Raw genomic sequence first — 16,770 nt, forward strand, 5'->3', positions numbered from 1 at the left:
CGGTCCTGGCGCGCCCCGAGCGGCGGCGTTGCGGGTGCTGGTCCCGGCTGTGCCGGCCCCGATGGCGGCGGTGCCGCCGCCGGTCTACGTATACAGCCCGGAGTACGTGACCCTCTGCGACTCCCTCTGCAAAGTGCCCAAGCGGGTCAGCGCCGTGGCGGGGGCGAGGGGGCGCGGGGAGGACAGCGGTGAGGCCCGGGCGCGGAGGCAGCCGGCGCCCGGCACGGCGGTAGGAGAGGAAGAAGCGGAGGAACGGGCGGCCCCGGCGGGAGGAGTATGGGGTTAGAGTGGGGAGGGCCCGTCTCCGTGTTCACGTCTCCCCTGGCAGCGCGGGCTCGGACACTGAAACGACGCTTCCCTTCCTCGGGAAGCTGTGCGCGGCTGTGCTTCTGCCCGGGACACCGGAAGGCACGGGCATGGGCACGGGCTGGAGATGAGACCCGGGCAGGGAAAGTCGCTGCTGGGAGGAGTCTGAGCCACACCGCGTCTGCGAGTACTTGGGCTCCTGGTTGCTGTCTTTGTGTCTCCTGCTCTTACAGTCTTAACTCTTCTCTTTAGGCCAGCATGGTGCATTCACTGATTGAAGCGTATTGCTTACTTGACCAGATGAAGTAAGTGCTCCCGTTTTCTATGAAGGGATGTTTTATTCTCCACTAAGGTTTGGGAGGTGCTGAGTAACTTCATGTTTCACACTGTCCCTGCTGGTGGCGTGATTGTAGGAATTTTTTTTTCTGGCAGAGTGTGCTTGGGAAGTGGCTGGAGGTTTGGTTATGGAGCAGACCTGAAGGACTGTTTGCCCTTGCATGGGGTGGGAAGCATCGGCGCCAGCCTGGAGCTGGGAGCTTCCTGTGTTCTTCCTGTACCAGTGGAGCTGTGCTGCACTGCCTGTGTGTGCTCCCAGTGTTCAGGTTTTGGGGAGGGTTCAGTGTGTCACAGGATTTGTTTAGGCACGCTGCAAAGCGCCTAGACCCAGGAAAGTGCTGTGCAAGTTGCTGGGAACAGTGACAGTCTCTACTTTGGTGCAGGTCACAGCATATGGAGAGGCATTGTGCAGCTCCTGATGCAGGCTGAGGTCCTGCCACAGGGCTGTGCTGGGCCTGGGCATTTCCCTCCATTAGTTCCTCTGTCTGTAACCTGAATGTTGAATATGATGGGGATTGCACAAACTGAGAGAACATGCAGAAGAGGGGAAAAAAAAAACTTGAAGCAAAGTGGGAAGGTTAACGCAGGCAGCACCTGCAGGTGTTCTTCACTGGAGTGGGCACCACAGGCAGTGCCAAGCCAGGGGCAAGGCCTGCTCCAGCCCGGCTGGGTGGCTTTCTCACTTGAATGACAGTCCAGTGCAAGAGGAAGGGGAGTTTTGTTTGCTTTTTTGTTTCCTTTTACAACAGTAACAGCCAAAAGAAGGCTCCTAGGGTAAAGGCTAAAGCTGGACATTCCAGCTGAACCCTGGAGTCTCTTGCCATGATATGCTCCCTTCTTTCTCCGTGCCTAGGATAGTCAAGCCCAAAGTGGCCTCCATGGAGGAAATGGCGAGTTTCCACACAGATGCTTACCTGCAGCACCTGCAGAAGGTCAGTGAGGAGGGGGATGATGACCACCCGGAGTCTGTGGAATATGGACTGGGTAAGGATGTGCATCTTCAGCAAGAGATTAGTACCAGGGCCAGGATGCTATTTGCTGGAGCTGCAGTTAGAGGGATGAGCTCAGGGGGATGCTGGGCTTGGTTTTGGAAGGAAACAGTCTTTAATGGGGTATTGCTGAACCCCAGCAGACATCTGACAGGCTGGTGCTTTCCCTGGTGCCAGCAGAGGGTACAGCTAGCCTCACTTTGCTGCTCTGTGAAGCTTGGTCTGTCTCTTGCCAGCTGGGGCTGGTGCCCTTTGCTGCTGCTCTGAGGCTCTGGAACAGGATGGAAGATCCTGACACTGCTCTTGGGCTGGAGACAGGACTGGCTGCTGCAGGCCTGCTGTGGGGAGGGCATGCATGAACAGTGGCCTGGAGCTGTAATGACCAGAGCAGCTGCTGTCTGTCTAGTGATTTAGGTCTGGAGCAGAGGACTTTTGCCTTCCTGGACCTGAGACAGCTTGAGCAATGCAGCAGGTAAAGCAGGTGAGATGGCTGTGGGCACTGTCTTGGTCTCAGGAATGGGAGGAGTGACCCAGAACTGAGGCAAAGGTGCAGATTCTCTGCTTGATCTCATGAGTGTTCCTTACATTCCTGAAGCTGCTCTCTTTACAGGAAGACAAGCAGCTCTGGTATCATGCTTTGTGGGCAACAGCTGTAGGGAGGCCGCTGTAGGACTAAGTGAAGATCATATTATATTTGTAGCCCTACAACTTACGTAGGCTTGACTCATTTATGGATGTCCATTTTTAGGGAAGAGGTATGTCAGTGAACGTGCCAGGGCTTTTCAGGTGAAGTAGCCAGAGATCTGAGAGTAGTTTTTTGTGAGATTGGTATGAGGAACCAGTAAGTTCAGCAAGCCAGGCACACAACTCAGAAGTTGGTTCAGGACACATTTTTTAATGAACTGAGTGCAAGAAAACATTTGGATTGTGCTTTTTGTGGTTGACTTTTGTGGTATGGGTGGGGTTTTTTTGCTGGGTGCCCACCAAGGTGCACTCTCTCTCCCCCTCAGTAGGGTGGGGGAGAAAATACAGTGGAAAAGATCATGTCAAGATAATAACAGGGAGATGACTCTCCAGTTCTCCAGTTACTCTCACTGGCAAAAGAGACTCTACATAGGAAAATTAATTCAATTTATTTCAAATTAATAATGGAATAGGATAGTGAGAATTCAAAATAAAACTGAAATCACAATCCTCCTCATCCACCTTTCTTCCCAGACTCAACTTCACTAACAGCTCTTCTACTTTCCCCCTCAAGCAGTGTAAGGGGACAGGGAATACGGGTTGTGGTCCATTCACACATGTCTGCTGCCGCTTCCTCCTCGCTCCTGCCCTGCATGTGTGTGGAGTCCCTCCCACAGGACACTGTCTTCCGTGAACTTTTCCAGTGTGGGTCTTTCCTATGGGTAGCAGTTTTTCAAGAACTTCTCCAGTATGGAGTTCCCAGAGAACTGGGATCAGTTCTTAGGGAACAGGTTGATCGAGCCTGGGTCAGTCTTGAGGGCTCAAACAAAAGGAATGTGCTTCCCCTGGAGGAAAAGGCCTGTTGTGTCTGACATGCAGACTCTTACCTACAGGTTACGACTGTCCAGCCACTGAAGGGATCTTTGAGTATGCAGCAGCTGTGGGAGGAGCCACCATCACTGCAGCCCAGTGCCTGCTGGATGGCAAGTGCAAGGTAGCAATTAACTGGCCTGGAGGGTGGCATCATGCAAAGAAGTAAGAAAACAATTTCTTTCCTTCTGTTTTCTTATCTGGTGTCTAAACCCTGCTTCCTTGCTCCCAGCTTCCTTGTGAACCCTCAGGGTGCAATGATCCAGTTGGAAGAGAAAGCCAGGTGTGAGAGAAGGCAGGAGATAGAGAGGAAGGAAGCAAAGGGCAGGGCAGAAGCCTAAGAAGAGGCAGGTCACTGTCCAGTGCTGATGTTGTTACTGTCATGTGCTGCAGAGCAGGTCTGGGGCAGGTATATTCACAGGTGTCCTGTGATTCCTTGATGCATCATTATTTCAGGAAGCTCAAGTAAGAATGTATTTTGTTGGGTCCATGAAGAAGCACGGTAGAGAGATAAACTGATTTCACTGCCAGTTTGGAACACAGTGGGAATGTGGTCACATATCCAAATTGTTTTGTGTGCCTTTTTGGGTTTTTTAATAAGAGGTTTGAAGCAGTGCAGGACTGACGTTGGGTTTCCCCACATTCTTTGGGGGGCTGTTTCCTGTGACATCTAACATAATTCTGTCCCTGAGTCCTGTGGTTCTGTAGTGGTAAAATAATTGGTTTCCTTCCCATTTTCCATGGAAGTATGTTTTATTTAACTGATCCGCCCCATCTCCCAAAACATGGGGACCCTTTGCAGTGTAGACAAGACACCACCCTTCCTTGTCCACAGCCAGCTGGTGTTTGCAGCGCTGTTCTGTGTTCCTGGGGAACCTCAGGAGTTCTCATGGGCCCTGTGTCTAACCCTGGCAGCTTGTACACACATGTGCAGATGTCTTGCTCCAGTGACTTTTCTGGCCTGGCAGAGGAATGCTGAAGGTGTAACAGTGGTGTGCAAGTGCCAGTAGTACCACCGTCTCAGCCCTTTTCCTGGTGGACACTTGGCTGAAAATGGCTTCAGCTGCAACTTGCTGTGAAAGGAGACATGCACTCAGCAGAGCCGAGCTCTCACTCTGTGCAGAACTTATGGCTTTTGGGAAATCTGTTACCTTCTGTTTGGATTGCATGGCTTAAAAAATGCCTGTAATGAAAACAGTCTTAGCAGTGTTGCTGCTGCTGCTGCTGAGCTATTAGCACTGTTCTGGGAAGCAAGGAGTCTGTTTAAAAATAGGTGTTTGGTACTCACTGATCTCAAAGCAGTCTTCCCAGTCACCCCAGTAAGTTGGTGTCTGATGCTTCAGGGTAGATGCCAGCCCAGTGTGAAGGTCCAGCCAGACTGACACCGAACTGCAGGTGCTTTGTTCTAGGACTTGTGTCCTAGCAAAATAAATCCCTTTTGTCAGAAAACACCTGCTGTCTGGTGGTTTAGTTATTTTCCAGTGTCCTAAAGGTAGGAATGACTGGGGCTTTAGAAGCTCTTGGTTCAGAGGATGCCTTTGGGGTTGAGGGTAAGATGCTGAGTAAGTGCCTTTTCTTAAGCCAGCCTCACCCTCCCTTCTGGCATTGACACTCCGAGTTTTGCTGGGTGGATTTTGGGTAGCATGGAGGAATCCCAAGTGCTGGTCCTGAGCTGCAGCTCCGACACTGCTCTCTGCTTGGCCTTGAGTTTCAGAGATGTGTATTACAGGATGGCATAGCATGGTTTCCTTTGCTTCCTTGTGGGCTGTGAGGGAGGGGAGAAGTAGATAATCACAGTTGAGTCCGATTTTCAGAATACCTGTTGACAACTCCATTTTCAGCATTACTGTAAATGAACAGAGTCCCTGGGAAACACCTGTGCTCCATGGCACTTGCAGAGAGTGAAAGCAAGTGCAGTTCTGCCACCCTTGGCTTGCTCCTCATCGTTCCCAGCTGTTGCTGAGCAGGAAATGTCAGGGAAAATGAGCTGAGTGATGTGACTGGAACTCAAGAGGAATTTTCCAGAGGTGCATCTTACATCCTGATATAATTTATGCAAAAGGGATTTGTGTACTCCTGTTGCAAAGTATAAAGCTTTGCTTTAAAATAGCTGTCCAGGGAAGATTTAAGAATGCATGTGGACTGATGCTAAGTTGTGATGGGGACTTGACTTTGGAGTGAGGCTGGAGTAGGGGTCAAGAAACTTTCTTGTTCCTTTGATGCCAGCAAGTAAGCTGTCCCTTGTGAATGCTAGTGATAAATCTTCCCATGGTACACCTGTCCTCTGTTTAGCTGCTGGGACTCTCTCCTGGGCTGAGCCCAGGAGCTGTATCATGAGGGACTGCATATGACGCATCCCATCTGCATTTCCTGTGAAGAGAAAGGAGGGAATGACTTTGGGAAGAGGCTTAACCTTCATAGCCTGAGACTTTAGAACAGCAGAAGAATCCAGAATGCTGTGACTGCCTTGAACCTGCCTTTCACTGCCAGGACCTTCCCAGGAGCTGTCACCCAGACAGCTGGGATGGAGTGGCTGGCTGTCCAGAACTCACAGGAAAACGGCCAAGGGGACTGTCCTCTTGCTTCAGAGAATGAGTGGGTTTGAGTCGAGTGGCTCTGAACTTTAAAATGTCTCAGGTGCAGAAAGCTAACATTTTATTTGTTTAACAGTGCAGTGGTCAGAGGTACCCCCCAGAGGCCAGAGTCTCTCTGCAGCAGAGCCAACTGATGCTTGCCCACCTGCTAGAAAGCCCAGAGCTGAGAAGTAGTTGGCACAAGCAATCCTGTTCTCTGTGCTTCCCAGCCATGTTTTGAGCTGCTCCTGACCTGTCTCTTGGTCACTGCAGGGCCTTGGCTGAGTTTTTGTACTCCTCTGTGCCCCTGCCCTTGCAAAGTCAAAGTGAGAATGCTGGGATCAGTGGTGATTGCACTGGCAATATTCAATGTCACATACATTGTTTTCATAGGGATGAAGCTTCTGGTTTCTGTTACCTGAATGACGCTGTCTTGGGTATCCTGCGGCTGCGCCAGAAGTTTGACCGTGTCCTTTATATCGATTTGGATTTACATCATGGGGATGGTAAGGCCCAGCAAAGGTTGCAAACAGCACAGCTGCACAGACTCAGGGAGGAATGGGAGAAGTCAAAGCCTGTCTGCACAGCAGGGCTTTACTTGCTGCAACAGCCGTGGCTTTGGCTCCTTTCAGTGCAGTTGAGTTCCCTCAGTCCATTTCTGCTTTGTCCTGCTTTACAGACTTGCACTATGCTGCTCCTCAGACCTCTCTTGAGGGTCTGGGCAGAAGTCGTGTACTTAAAGCAACAGATTGTGTGTACTGGTCTCCCATCCTGGCAGAGCAGTTGCTGGCAGGGTTTAATTGTTTAAGGGTTCATTGCAAGAGGAAAGCAGCCAGTAATAAATGGTGCTTTTGAAAGAAGGTTTGATGCTATAAATCTGGAGTCAGAGCTGGCCTTGGTGAAACTGCTTCATCCTTCAGGGACATTATTTCTACACTATTTAACATTTCCTGCTCTTCTAAATTTTATGATGTGTTTCATTTTGTTCCGTTTTCTCCCTGCATTTGGTGTCTGTTATGTTTCCTATTACTTGTTTTTTCCCTCTCCACCCCCACTATTTTAATGTGTCTTTAAGGAAAAGGCATGTTGAACCACAGCAGCATTGAGAAAAAGCAAGAGAGCCCAGTAGCACTGGTTCTAATCAGAACCAGGCTCTGGCCAAGGCAGCCCTGCTCGGATCCCTCTCCCAGTTTTGCAGGCCTAGCAGTGCAGGCAAGTGCTGCTACCATGGGTAGTGACGTGAGATGTTGAGATCCATTCAGTACTGATTAGCATGACACCTGCCAGATTCATAGCAGCTGTGATCTTTGCTGCAGTTGAACTCCAGTTTCTGTGGATTGAGGATGTATTTATTGAGCCACATCTGCATTTCTGCTTTGTTCATGCTACTTCTTCTCTTCTTGCTGCCCTGCGTGTATCAATAACTGTGTGTTCGGACTCCATCATTTATATAAATGATGCATGAAAGCTTTTTTCCCTTTCTTAATAGGAGTTGAGGATGCCTTTAGTTTCACTTCGAAAGTCATGACTGTTTCTCTGCACAAATTTTCACCAGGATTTTTCCCAGGCAAGTTGAACTTGTGAGGTTTGTGCTCATTTGGTTTACATGTCACTGGTGAGGCCTCCATAAAGGCAAGTCCGATCCCTGCTGTCTAGCCAGCATGTCTTGCTGCCTCTTCTCTCGACCCAGGAGAAGGAAAGAGGGGGAGCTACATGTTTGACATTTCCCCCTTTCTGGCTGTAGCTGAGCTCTAGGCAGAGCCCCTTCTGTGTGGCAGAACTGGGCAAAGGAGAGCACCGGGTCCCTCCACCCTTCCTTTCTTGGTGGTGGCAAGTGGACTTCTCCACTACTGAACATCCTGGCTGTCAGCTTGCCTTTGAGACATCCCACACGTCTCTTGCTGCTGCTATGCTCTCCCTCCTAATTGGGATGTTTCTGTTTTGCAGGCACTGGTGATGTGACAGATGTTGGCCTGGGAAAAGGTCGCTATTACAGCGTGAATGTGCCCATTCAAGATGGCATTCAGGATGAAAAGTATTACCAGATCTGTGAATCGTAAGCCCTTTTGCTCTGATACAGTGACTTGGATGGGATTTTAGAGAATAATATAAAGCACAACTTAGTATTTTTAATTACAGTCCTTTCTTTAGGCTTGTCCTTTCCCCTGTTGCAGCCTTTGATTACAGTGAACATGGACAGTAAGATCTCAGAGGTCTGTTCTGAACCCTTAAGCAAACTGTATATACAGAGACATTTGTGGGTGGCTGGAAGGGTCACTGCCACAGGTTCGCCTGTCTCCTTAGATACACCTCCACAGGTGTGTATCAAAGGAGAAACTGAGAAAGGACAAGTATTTTTTAGATGTGGACTTAGGGATAGATGTTTTTTCTTCAAGTGCATGCTCTGAATTCTGACTGTGGGACATATGCTTGGGTCTTAGCTGAAAGCATTTTCCTAGCACCTTAGGTCTGTGCTGGAAGATTGAAAGGCTAAAGGCTGAACATCTGTCAGTGAAAGAGCTGCCTCCTAGTAGTCCCCTCTGTCCCTCAGCTGATAATGGACCTCACAAGATGTTGCCCATGTCAAAAGTGGGCTGTGGGGCTTGTTCTTTTCCAGGGCAGAGGAGTCTCAGTGCAGGGCTGCAGGACGTGGTAGCATGTCCACCTCTTTCTTGAGGGCTGAAACCTCTATAAACTTGTAGGGCAGTCATGTGGGGGCCATGCCTCCTACTGGCTTATTGGTGCTTGCCATTATTGCTGGGGCAGAGCAGCCCTCTTTGTGCCAGAGGACATGCTTTTGAGAGGCAGCTCTAGGGGCTGAGACAGGTCAGGAGCCCACTGCATGCATTCACAGCTGAAGGACATCATAACCTACCACAGATTTCAAGCTGTGTATAGCTAAAGCTTCTGCAAAGAGACTTAGAAATCTCTTCGAGTTCTGTCCAGGCTGGGAGGCAGTCACAACAGGCATGACTGTGGATGTCTCATCCAGCTGTTGTTTGAGGGTGATTGTCTGTACTTCCCAAAACCACAATGGGCTTGAAGCATGAAGTTCTGTCCAGTGTGGGTTTTTGCAGGCTGACTACACCCTAAAGCACAGAGCTTTTCCTAATAGTTTTGCCACAAGAGCCATATAGGAGAGAGGAGAGTAAGAGCCTAGCCAGAGCCTTCCTCTGTTTCTCCTGTCCTGGTGAGAGATGTCTGAGAGTTCAGGATTGTTGTTTCGCCAGACCCTGATTTCCACCATGACTTTCACAGGGCAGAAAAGCCCCTGGATTGTCCTGCAGCCAAAAGGTAGACAGTGTAAATGTGGGGTTTGATGCTACCACTAAACTGGTGAGGACAAGATTCCCCTCTGCCATGTTATCAGTGGTGCTTTTACATTTGTGAGCCTTTTGGTAAGTGCTCTGAGAGCTAAACTTGCTGTGGAGGTAGAAGGCTAACTGGGAGCAGAGGTAGTGTAACTGGTATGAGTTGGGTGGAAGCAGAGAGTGCAGAAGCCTTGAGAGACATTGGTGGATCTGAGGGATCAGGGCCATGCCACCAGCATTCCTCTGAGCTGTGCTGGCATTAACTGGACTGCTTCTCCTCTCCCCAGAGTGCTGAAGGAGGTGTATGCTGCCTTCAACCCCAATGCAGTTGTGCTGCAGCTGGGCGCAGACACCATTGCTGGAGACCCCATGTGCTCTTTCAACATGACACCCGAGGGAGTGGGCAAGTGCCTCAAGTATGTCTTACAGTGGCAGCTAGCAACTCTTATCCTGGGAGGAGGTGAGTGCATCCTGCTGTTCTCAGAGAAACATCTTTGTCCCTCCTGTGACCCTGCCTCGAGTGCCTGCCTGCCCTTGGGCTCAGCACTGGTAAGAGTTTAGCAGGGTGACTGCTGAGCAGTGTCATGAGGACACACTGTGGCACAGTACTGTTTTATCACACCTGAAATCCTTGATACTGACAGGTGCAAGTCTCAATCCTGACTCAGAGCTTGAGTTAAGAGCTGCATGGGTCCTCTGGAGAAGAGGAGAGGCCAACAAACTGACCCTGACTTCTCAGTGACACTTCTGATTCCCATCTCTGCTGATCAGCCCTTTGGTGCTTCTCTTTAAAAGTGAGCACTATGTTCCCAAACCTACCTTGGGCACCTGGTTTCATTAAGATTCAAGCAGAGGCCTTGGGACATGGCCTGGCTGCCTGGAAGGGCTCTGATACCCAGTGAAAGCTAAGTGGGACTCAGCTTTGCTGTGCTGCCTAACCAGCTGCTTGTCCAGTAGGGAGAGCACAGGACAGGCTTTATGTTAACAGAGCATTTCAGAACAAAAGCCACTGTGTGCCAGGGAAAGCCCTTGAGTGCCATGATTGGAGCCAGATCAGCTCTAGGTGTTGTCCTTTTTGAGATGGGGGAAATCAGATACAGCATACTGAGGCTAAAATTTGATGTGTCTGATGCCCTTTTTTTTGGAAAGGTCATGAGTGTTCAGTCCTGCTGTGGCTTGTCTGTGAGTGTGCTGGAGATGTCACTTTTCAGACAAAACACAAAATTTATGTTAAAAAATGAGGATAGACTATTAGTCACTTGTGAAAATACCAAAGGAGTGTCCCACCACTGCAGCATGTGGAAGCATTTGAAGTGGAAATTGGGGGGGAAGTAAAAAAAAAAAGCAGGGAAAAAACCCCACAATGACCAAAGCAAACAGAAGGGAATATTGAAAAATATGGTCTCTCTGTCTTGTTGAAGGGGTTTTCTCCCTTTACTATTCTAGTCATCTTTTCTGGAAAAAAACACCTGAGTCTCTTGCCGGATTGCATTCAGCTAAGGTTTCTCCTTGTGGGCTCATGTTCCGTTGCTATGTAGGTAACCATTTCCTATTCACTGTGAAGTCTCATTTCCACGTAAAGCAAGTTGTAGTGATGAGCTTCGCATTTGTCTTCTCAAACATGATGGTGCTGAAGAGCTCACCAGCATGTGGCTGGGTATGCATATATTGCATTATAGGTCAAAAGCTGGTATTAAAAAGCAGGAAGCTCCCATTTCTGCTGTGGCCTGCTACTTGCAAATGGCTCTCCTTGTTGCCAGGAGAGAGTCCTCCGGCACATGGGGCTGGGAGCTCATCCTGCGTCTGAGATGGTGGGTGGAGGACCAGCCTCTGCCACACCGGATGTAAACAGGGTCAGTTTGACAGGTCTGCTTTTGAGTGGTTCATGGGAGTCTCCAGGTCTCAAGGAGACAAGAGCAGTTGCTGGTTGCTATAAAAATATTTATTGTATGAATGCATCAGTCTTGAAGGCAAAGAGTTCAGAGTATTAAAGTTTGCACTAAAAACTTTTGGCATAAAGTCCCAAATTCTGAACAGCAGCTTCCCAGCATAAAGTCCCATTGGTCTGGGCAGTAGAAGCAGTTGGAGTAGTTCTTCTTTGGGTTTGATGACGATGATGGTGTTGTTCTTCTTTGTATTGTTGTTTCATCCCGGTGCAGGGGATTATATTCAAAATCAGCTAAAAACACAATTCTAATACATTCTTTCTACACCAATCTAAGCTTAATTCTAATATGCAAAGGCAGTGTCAGTCTTTACCTAAGTGCTACGTATAGAGCATTATCTGTTTACATGAATAGCTTTATCTGTCTTATCTAGAAATGTAAGCTATGTATTCATTATGTCTAGGACTAAGTTGATTCTGTGAAAGGTTACACTACTGAACTTTAAACTAGGCCTTAGGGCTTTTTACTAGCTAACACAATTTCTTAAGGCACTTAAACTATATTTCTACTTACTTAAAACTAAAACCTACACTCTTACTTCATGTCTATGTAGTTTAATATATTTTAGTTCCTTTCTCTCTCTGAGAGACTCAGAGAAGCTTTTATTTCAGATTCTAACAGTCTGCTCTTGCATACACCGTCATTCAGACGTGGCCTTGTATAACCAGCAGCTGCAAAAGGCAGATTTTGGGCATAGCTTGAGTGGATTAAATAAGCTGAATTCATGTAACCTGTGCACAGTGGCTTCATGATTTGTTCTTACCACTTAAATCTCTTTTTCTCTTTTCCCTTTCCCCACTCTTCCTCCTCAAAATCCCAACTCTTGCTGGAAACAGGAGGTTACAACCTTGCCAACACGGCTCGCTGCTGGACATACTTGACCGGGGTCATCCTTGGGAGAACACTCTCCTCTGAGATCCCTGATCATGAGGTAATGCTTTGAAAAACCCTTCCTTCTCCTTACAGAAGAGTCAGTTGTTCTGCCTAATCCACACATCATCCTTGCCATTCAGTCCTGTTTTCTGAAGACACTTAGGTAACAATATTGCACTGACCTAGCAGTATGGTGGGTGCTTGTGTCCAAAAACAGGCTGTCTGCAGCTTTCTGCAAGAGGTCTCACATGCCAATAAACTCCAATCTCAGGTAGTTACAGAGAGGATGGGCAGAAGGATTCTCTGCTTTGCTCAAAGAGCTCTTTAGGATGTGTGCCTTTTGTCTTTCCCAAGGCTTTCATTCTTTTTTTCAGCTGCAGTTTGAGTGGCCACAGTGCCTGTTGCTCTGCTTTTCTCCTTCCCCTCCCCCTGAGGGTTCTGTCTGGTGACCAGCAGTGTCTGGTAAAGAGTAGCCAGGGCTCAGCACAATCCAGTAAGTTGCTCCTCTCTGGAGTTAACACAGCACTCACCTTGCAAGTATTCTGTCACTCTATCAGGGTTCTGTAATTGTACAGAGGTGAACTTCCAAACCATTGGAGCAGAGAATTTCCCCAGAAACTGGCCCATTTTCTCCCACATTCTATGCCACTTTTGACTATCCGCCCTTGGGGCAGATCTCTGAATGACCTTCCTAGAAATCTCTGTCCTGATTCTAAACATGGTGTGGACTCCACTGACTCTAAACATGTTATAAATTGTACTGAGGAGACACACATAAGAGACATAGCAACAAGAACATGCTTTCTGTAACACCCAAAGGGAATTCAAACTTCTCAAAAGCTGTTGTAACAGGCCTGAAGGAGGAAGAGGGGTTGGCAAGCTGGGGAGAATCATCCTCTCCTGTGTCCCCCTCAGGCTGAGTACCATTATTAATGGACTACCAAAGGTAGTGTCCAAGGTAAGGGTAGGAAAGGAACACTGAATACACATCCAAAATGACCCTCATTGCCCTTGTTATCATTTCATAAACTGATATCACACAGTACAGCAAGAAAGCAATCCTGATCCCTCTCCCTGCTCTGAAAAATATCATCACAAGGAACACATACCTGCTCACACATATGTACCACACCCACATGAACAGAACAAGCAACATTGTGACCAGTGGCTCTACCTAATGTGAACAAATGCTTAGAACCAAATTTGTTTCTAGCCTACTCTGAGCAGATCTGTTATTACCTCAACCCTTTGTGCCCCATGCTGGGCACCAATTAAGGTTGTCTTAGGAATGGTATTCTCCAGTTTAGTGCTTCTGCTAAGAGCTTGCACTGCTTCCCCTACCCCCTCCAATTGGAGGCATAAAGGGTAAAGATCACAGCTGAAATAAGAAAATTTACTGAACAGCAACAATACCAATGACAGGTGGAACAAGAAAAGAAACAATTCACACAGAAACACCTCTGCCCCCCTGATAATAGACAAAACTGCACAGCTCCCTCTGCCACATTATTTCAGCTGGAAGGAATCCTTTCTGTCTGGAACACAGTCCCTTTCACCTGCCCTCAGCAATGACACGAGGTGGTGTAGAATAACCTCTGTGTCCTGGCTGTGCCTCCTCCTAGCTACTGCAAAAACTGACTCTGTCTTGGCCAGAATCATGACACAATGGCTGTCAGTAACCTGTGATTTCTGTGTTAGTGCATCAACCCCAGGTGCTGCAGGTTTCCAGCATGCTGTCTGAGCTTTTAGTCATGACAGTGGCCTTGCAGCACACTGATTTTTCCTTTCCCAGGTGTTTCACAGTCATATCAAGGCAGTGCTCAGCAAGGTAGGAGGTGAATGGTAGGATATGTGATTACAGCATTTGACATTTAATAATAAATCCCATTTGCAGGTAACCTGTATTTGTAATATAATTGTGTAGAATGAGTGTCAACAGCTTTCCCAATAAAGCATTGGGATAGACATTTGACTGCTTTTGGCTGCCTCACTGGCCTCTGCTTCCCATCCCTTGAATGGGGAAGTGGTTAAAAACTACAGGTGGACACAGACACTGCTGAAGTACCACCTTGATGTAGTGAAGCTACATGTGGCCCTTAGGTGGAGAAATGTGGTTGTTTTGTCTTTTTACAAGCAGGTACCCATGGGGAGCCCTCCCTCTAGCCTCAGCCTTCAGAGACCTCTCTGCTGACTTTTCTCTCCTCTTCTGTGCAGTTCTTCACAGAGTATGGTCCTGATTACGTGCTGGAGATCACACCAAGCTGCAGACCAGACCGCAATGAGCCACAGAGAATTCAAGAAATTCTGAACTCTATCAAAGGTGCGTTGTCTAAGCCAACACTCCTTCTTCAGGCTTAGAGGTCTTTTTAGAGAGCGCTTCAGAAGAGCTCATTGGAGTTTTTCTCACTGTATGGAAAGATGAACCACATTGGCTGCTCATTAGTTCGCAGTGTCATTTGCCTCCCACATCCCTTGGGATTTTCAGGGTTGGTGGTATAGAGTTACTGGTCCCTGTAGCAAAAGTTGACATTGCCTTTGCTCTGGCTGGGCAGGGGAGCTTGGGGACTTGTCATAGAACAGCCCGGGTTCTACGGGACTTCAAAGATCATCTGGTCCAAACTTTTGTGGGAAAGGGAGCATAGACAAGGTTATCTAGCAACCTGTCCAGTCACATCCTGAAAACTTCTGACAGTGGGGCCTCTACCACATCCCTGGGGAGTTTCCTCCAGTGATTGATTGTTCTCACTGTAAAAAAAATGCTTAAAATAAGGTGAAACCTCTCCTGGTACACCTCACACCTGTTGTCCCTTGTCCTTTCCATGTGGCTCTTTGTGAAGAGAGAGCCTCTGTCCTCTGAAGCCTACAGAGTAGGCTTCAAGTACTAGATTACTGTGATGAGGTCCCACCTAAGCCTTGTCTTCTGCTAGGAGAGTATTTCCTCATTGGGCAGGTTCTCCAGCATCTGATCACCTTTGTGGTCCTCCTTTGGACCTTCTCTGCTCTGTCCATGTTTGTGATTTGTGGGGATCATAACTGGACACAGTACTCACTGTCATCTGCACCTGAAATGAGATGATCCGGTTTCTCTTAGTAATGCTCCTACACCTGTTGCACAGGATCCAGTTTGCTACACTGCAGACACAGCAGCAGCACACTGCTGGATCCCTTTCTGCTTACTGCCTATCAGGACCCCCACATCCATTTTCACAAGCTGCTTCCCAGTCACAGATCCTGGCCTGAACTGGGCACCTTCTATCTCAAGTGCAGGACCTTGCTTTTGTCTTTGTTAAACTTAAGACTGTTCTTTTTAGCCCAGTCTTCCAGCCTGTCCAGCTCTCTAAGATGGCTCTCCCTTTTGACGTGTTCACCTCAGCACCCAGTTTGGTGCTGTGGTTGTTTTCAGTCTCATTATCCAGGTCATTTATGATGTTGAGCAATATGGGGCTCAGTATCAGTCCCTTGTGACAGGCTGCAAGACCATGTAAAAATCACCACCAACTGTGAGCTTCCTGTGAGCCAGCTCCCTCCCTATCCCCTTTGCAGACCATCCATCCAATCTGTGTCTTTCCAGTTGGTCCAGGAGGAGACTGTGGGAAATAGCTCTCTGGAACTGGGACAGGTCTCCAGCAGGCAGGACTTGAAACGCTTTAAGTTCAGGAAAGGCAGCTGGGTGAGCTCTGCCAGCTCCAGCCAAACTCTTTGAATGCCCTTTCCCATCTTTCTTGTCCCTGTCCACCAGAGGGGCTGGGAACAGCACGATGGGGCTTCGCAGCCCTTTCCCATCTGTGTGTGTTGCAGTGTGCTGGTGTTGGAAGCAGGGTAGGAAGTGCATTCAGGTGTCCATTCCCAAGCACAGGCCAATCCTAAGAAGAGGCCATCCCCTCCTTGGGGGACCTGTCCAAGAGGATAGGAGGAACAGCATCACTCCAGAGCTGGAAGGGAGGGCTGTGCACTCCTGTCTGTGAATCCAGCCTGAAAGGACAAGGCAGCAAGGAGTGAGCATGTGCCTCTCAGATGCTGGTCCACAAATCCCAAAACAGTATTCAGCATACTGAAAGCAGTGGAAGGGTGCCCCTGTGGCAGTTTCCACAGCCTGGTTCAAACGAGGGCAGCAGCTTCTGCAAAGGGAGTGAGGGGTCAGCAGGAACTGCGATCTGTGCTGAGGCTGGAATTCCCACATTGCAGCCTAGTCCATCAGGCATGGGAGTGGCACCCTTTGCCAGGTCACTCCATCAGGCTAAAATATCAGTGGAAATACCCTTTTCTGCTTCCTTTTATTTGCAGGGAATCTGAAGCACGTTGTTTAGCAGAAAAGGAAAGCTCAGGCAAAGGGGAAGACAGCATGTTTATGTGAACAAATGATGAACTTGGTGGCTGCAGGGAAACTTTCGAAGAAAGTACTGTTGGTTGGTTGGTTGGTTAATTGTTTTCTCTCTTCAAAGAAGAAAAGCTGCTGCATGGCATGAGCACTGTGGCTCTCCCCAGGCAGGAGTGTGGGCCACAGCTTTCCAGTGCTGGCAGAGCCTTCCTTGCTCCTTTCTCTTTCCTTTCTTAACACCACAGTTTGTTGTCACAACTGCTTTTAAATGTATTTTAAGAGAGGGGCTGCTCAGAGCTGTGAGCACTCCCCAGCTGGAGCCCAGTGCTGTGTTGCCTACCTGATAAGGCCACAGCCTCAGAGCTGCCCACCTGGGAAGTAGAGCCTGAGGGGTACCCTGTGGCACCACAGGTTGTCTCTTACCCACAGAAAGGCAGAGCCATTGTGTTTTTAACTGGGAATTTTTAAAAAATAAAATACTTTAAATACTCCTCCAGCCCTTTCCTTTCTTCTTCTACCCACCCTGCCTTGCCAGTGCTCTTTTCCACAGCATCACCCCCCCAC

The 16,770-nt window shown here is 48.4% G+C and overlaps 1 protein-coding gene across 1 annotated transcript; it reads left to right on the forward strand.

Annotated features, from left to right (window-relative positions):
* The first annotated feature begins 12 nt into the window (after positions 1-12).
* HDAC8 (histone deacetylase 8) lies at positions 13-16,697 on the forward strand. Its single transcript, XM_005527348.2, has 11 exons — positions 13-145; positions 559-611; positions 1,496-1,626; positions 3,209-3,350; positions 6,152-6,264; positions 7,248-7,325; positions 7,706-7,814; positions 9,357-9,529; positions 11,852-11,946; positions 14,103-14,208; positions 16,173-16,697. Exons 1-11 carry the CDS (start codon positions 62-64, stop codon positions 16,193-16,195), a joined length of 1,107 nt encoding a protein of 368 aa, XP_005527405.1. The 5' UTR covers positions 13-61; the 3' UTR covers positions 16,196-16,697.
* The last annotated feature ends 73 nt before the right edge of the window (positions 16,698-16,770 follow it).

Source organism: Pseudopodoces humilis, chromosome 15, assembly GCF_049639895.1.
Source record: "Pseudopodoces humilis isolate 2021_Gansu_Grassland_sample_001 chromosome 15, ASM4963989v1, whole genome shotgun sequence".
NCBI lineage: Eukaryota > Metazoa > Chordata > Aves > Passeriformes > Paridae > Pseudopodoces > Pseudopodoces humilis.

What these genes read in the sequence shown, in the direction of transcription:
- HDAC8 (XM_005527348.2), top strand. Translation starts at nt 62, where the DNA reads ATGGCGGCGGTGCCGCCGCCGGTCTACGTATACAGCCCGGAGTACGTG. An exon ending in GTCTGTGGAATATGGACTGG is followed by an intron (nt 1,627 to 3,208) that starts GTAAGGATGTGC and finishes TCTTACCTACAG; the next exon opens with GTTACGACTGTCCAGCCACT. An exon ending in GGATTTACATCATGGGGATG is followed by an intron (nt 6,265 to 7,247) that starts GTAAGGCCCAGC and finishes CTTTCTTAATAG; the next exon opens with GAGTTGAGGATGCCTTTAGT.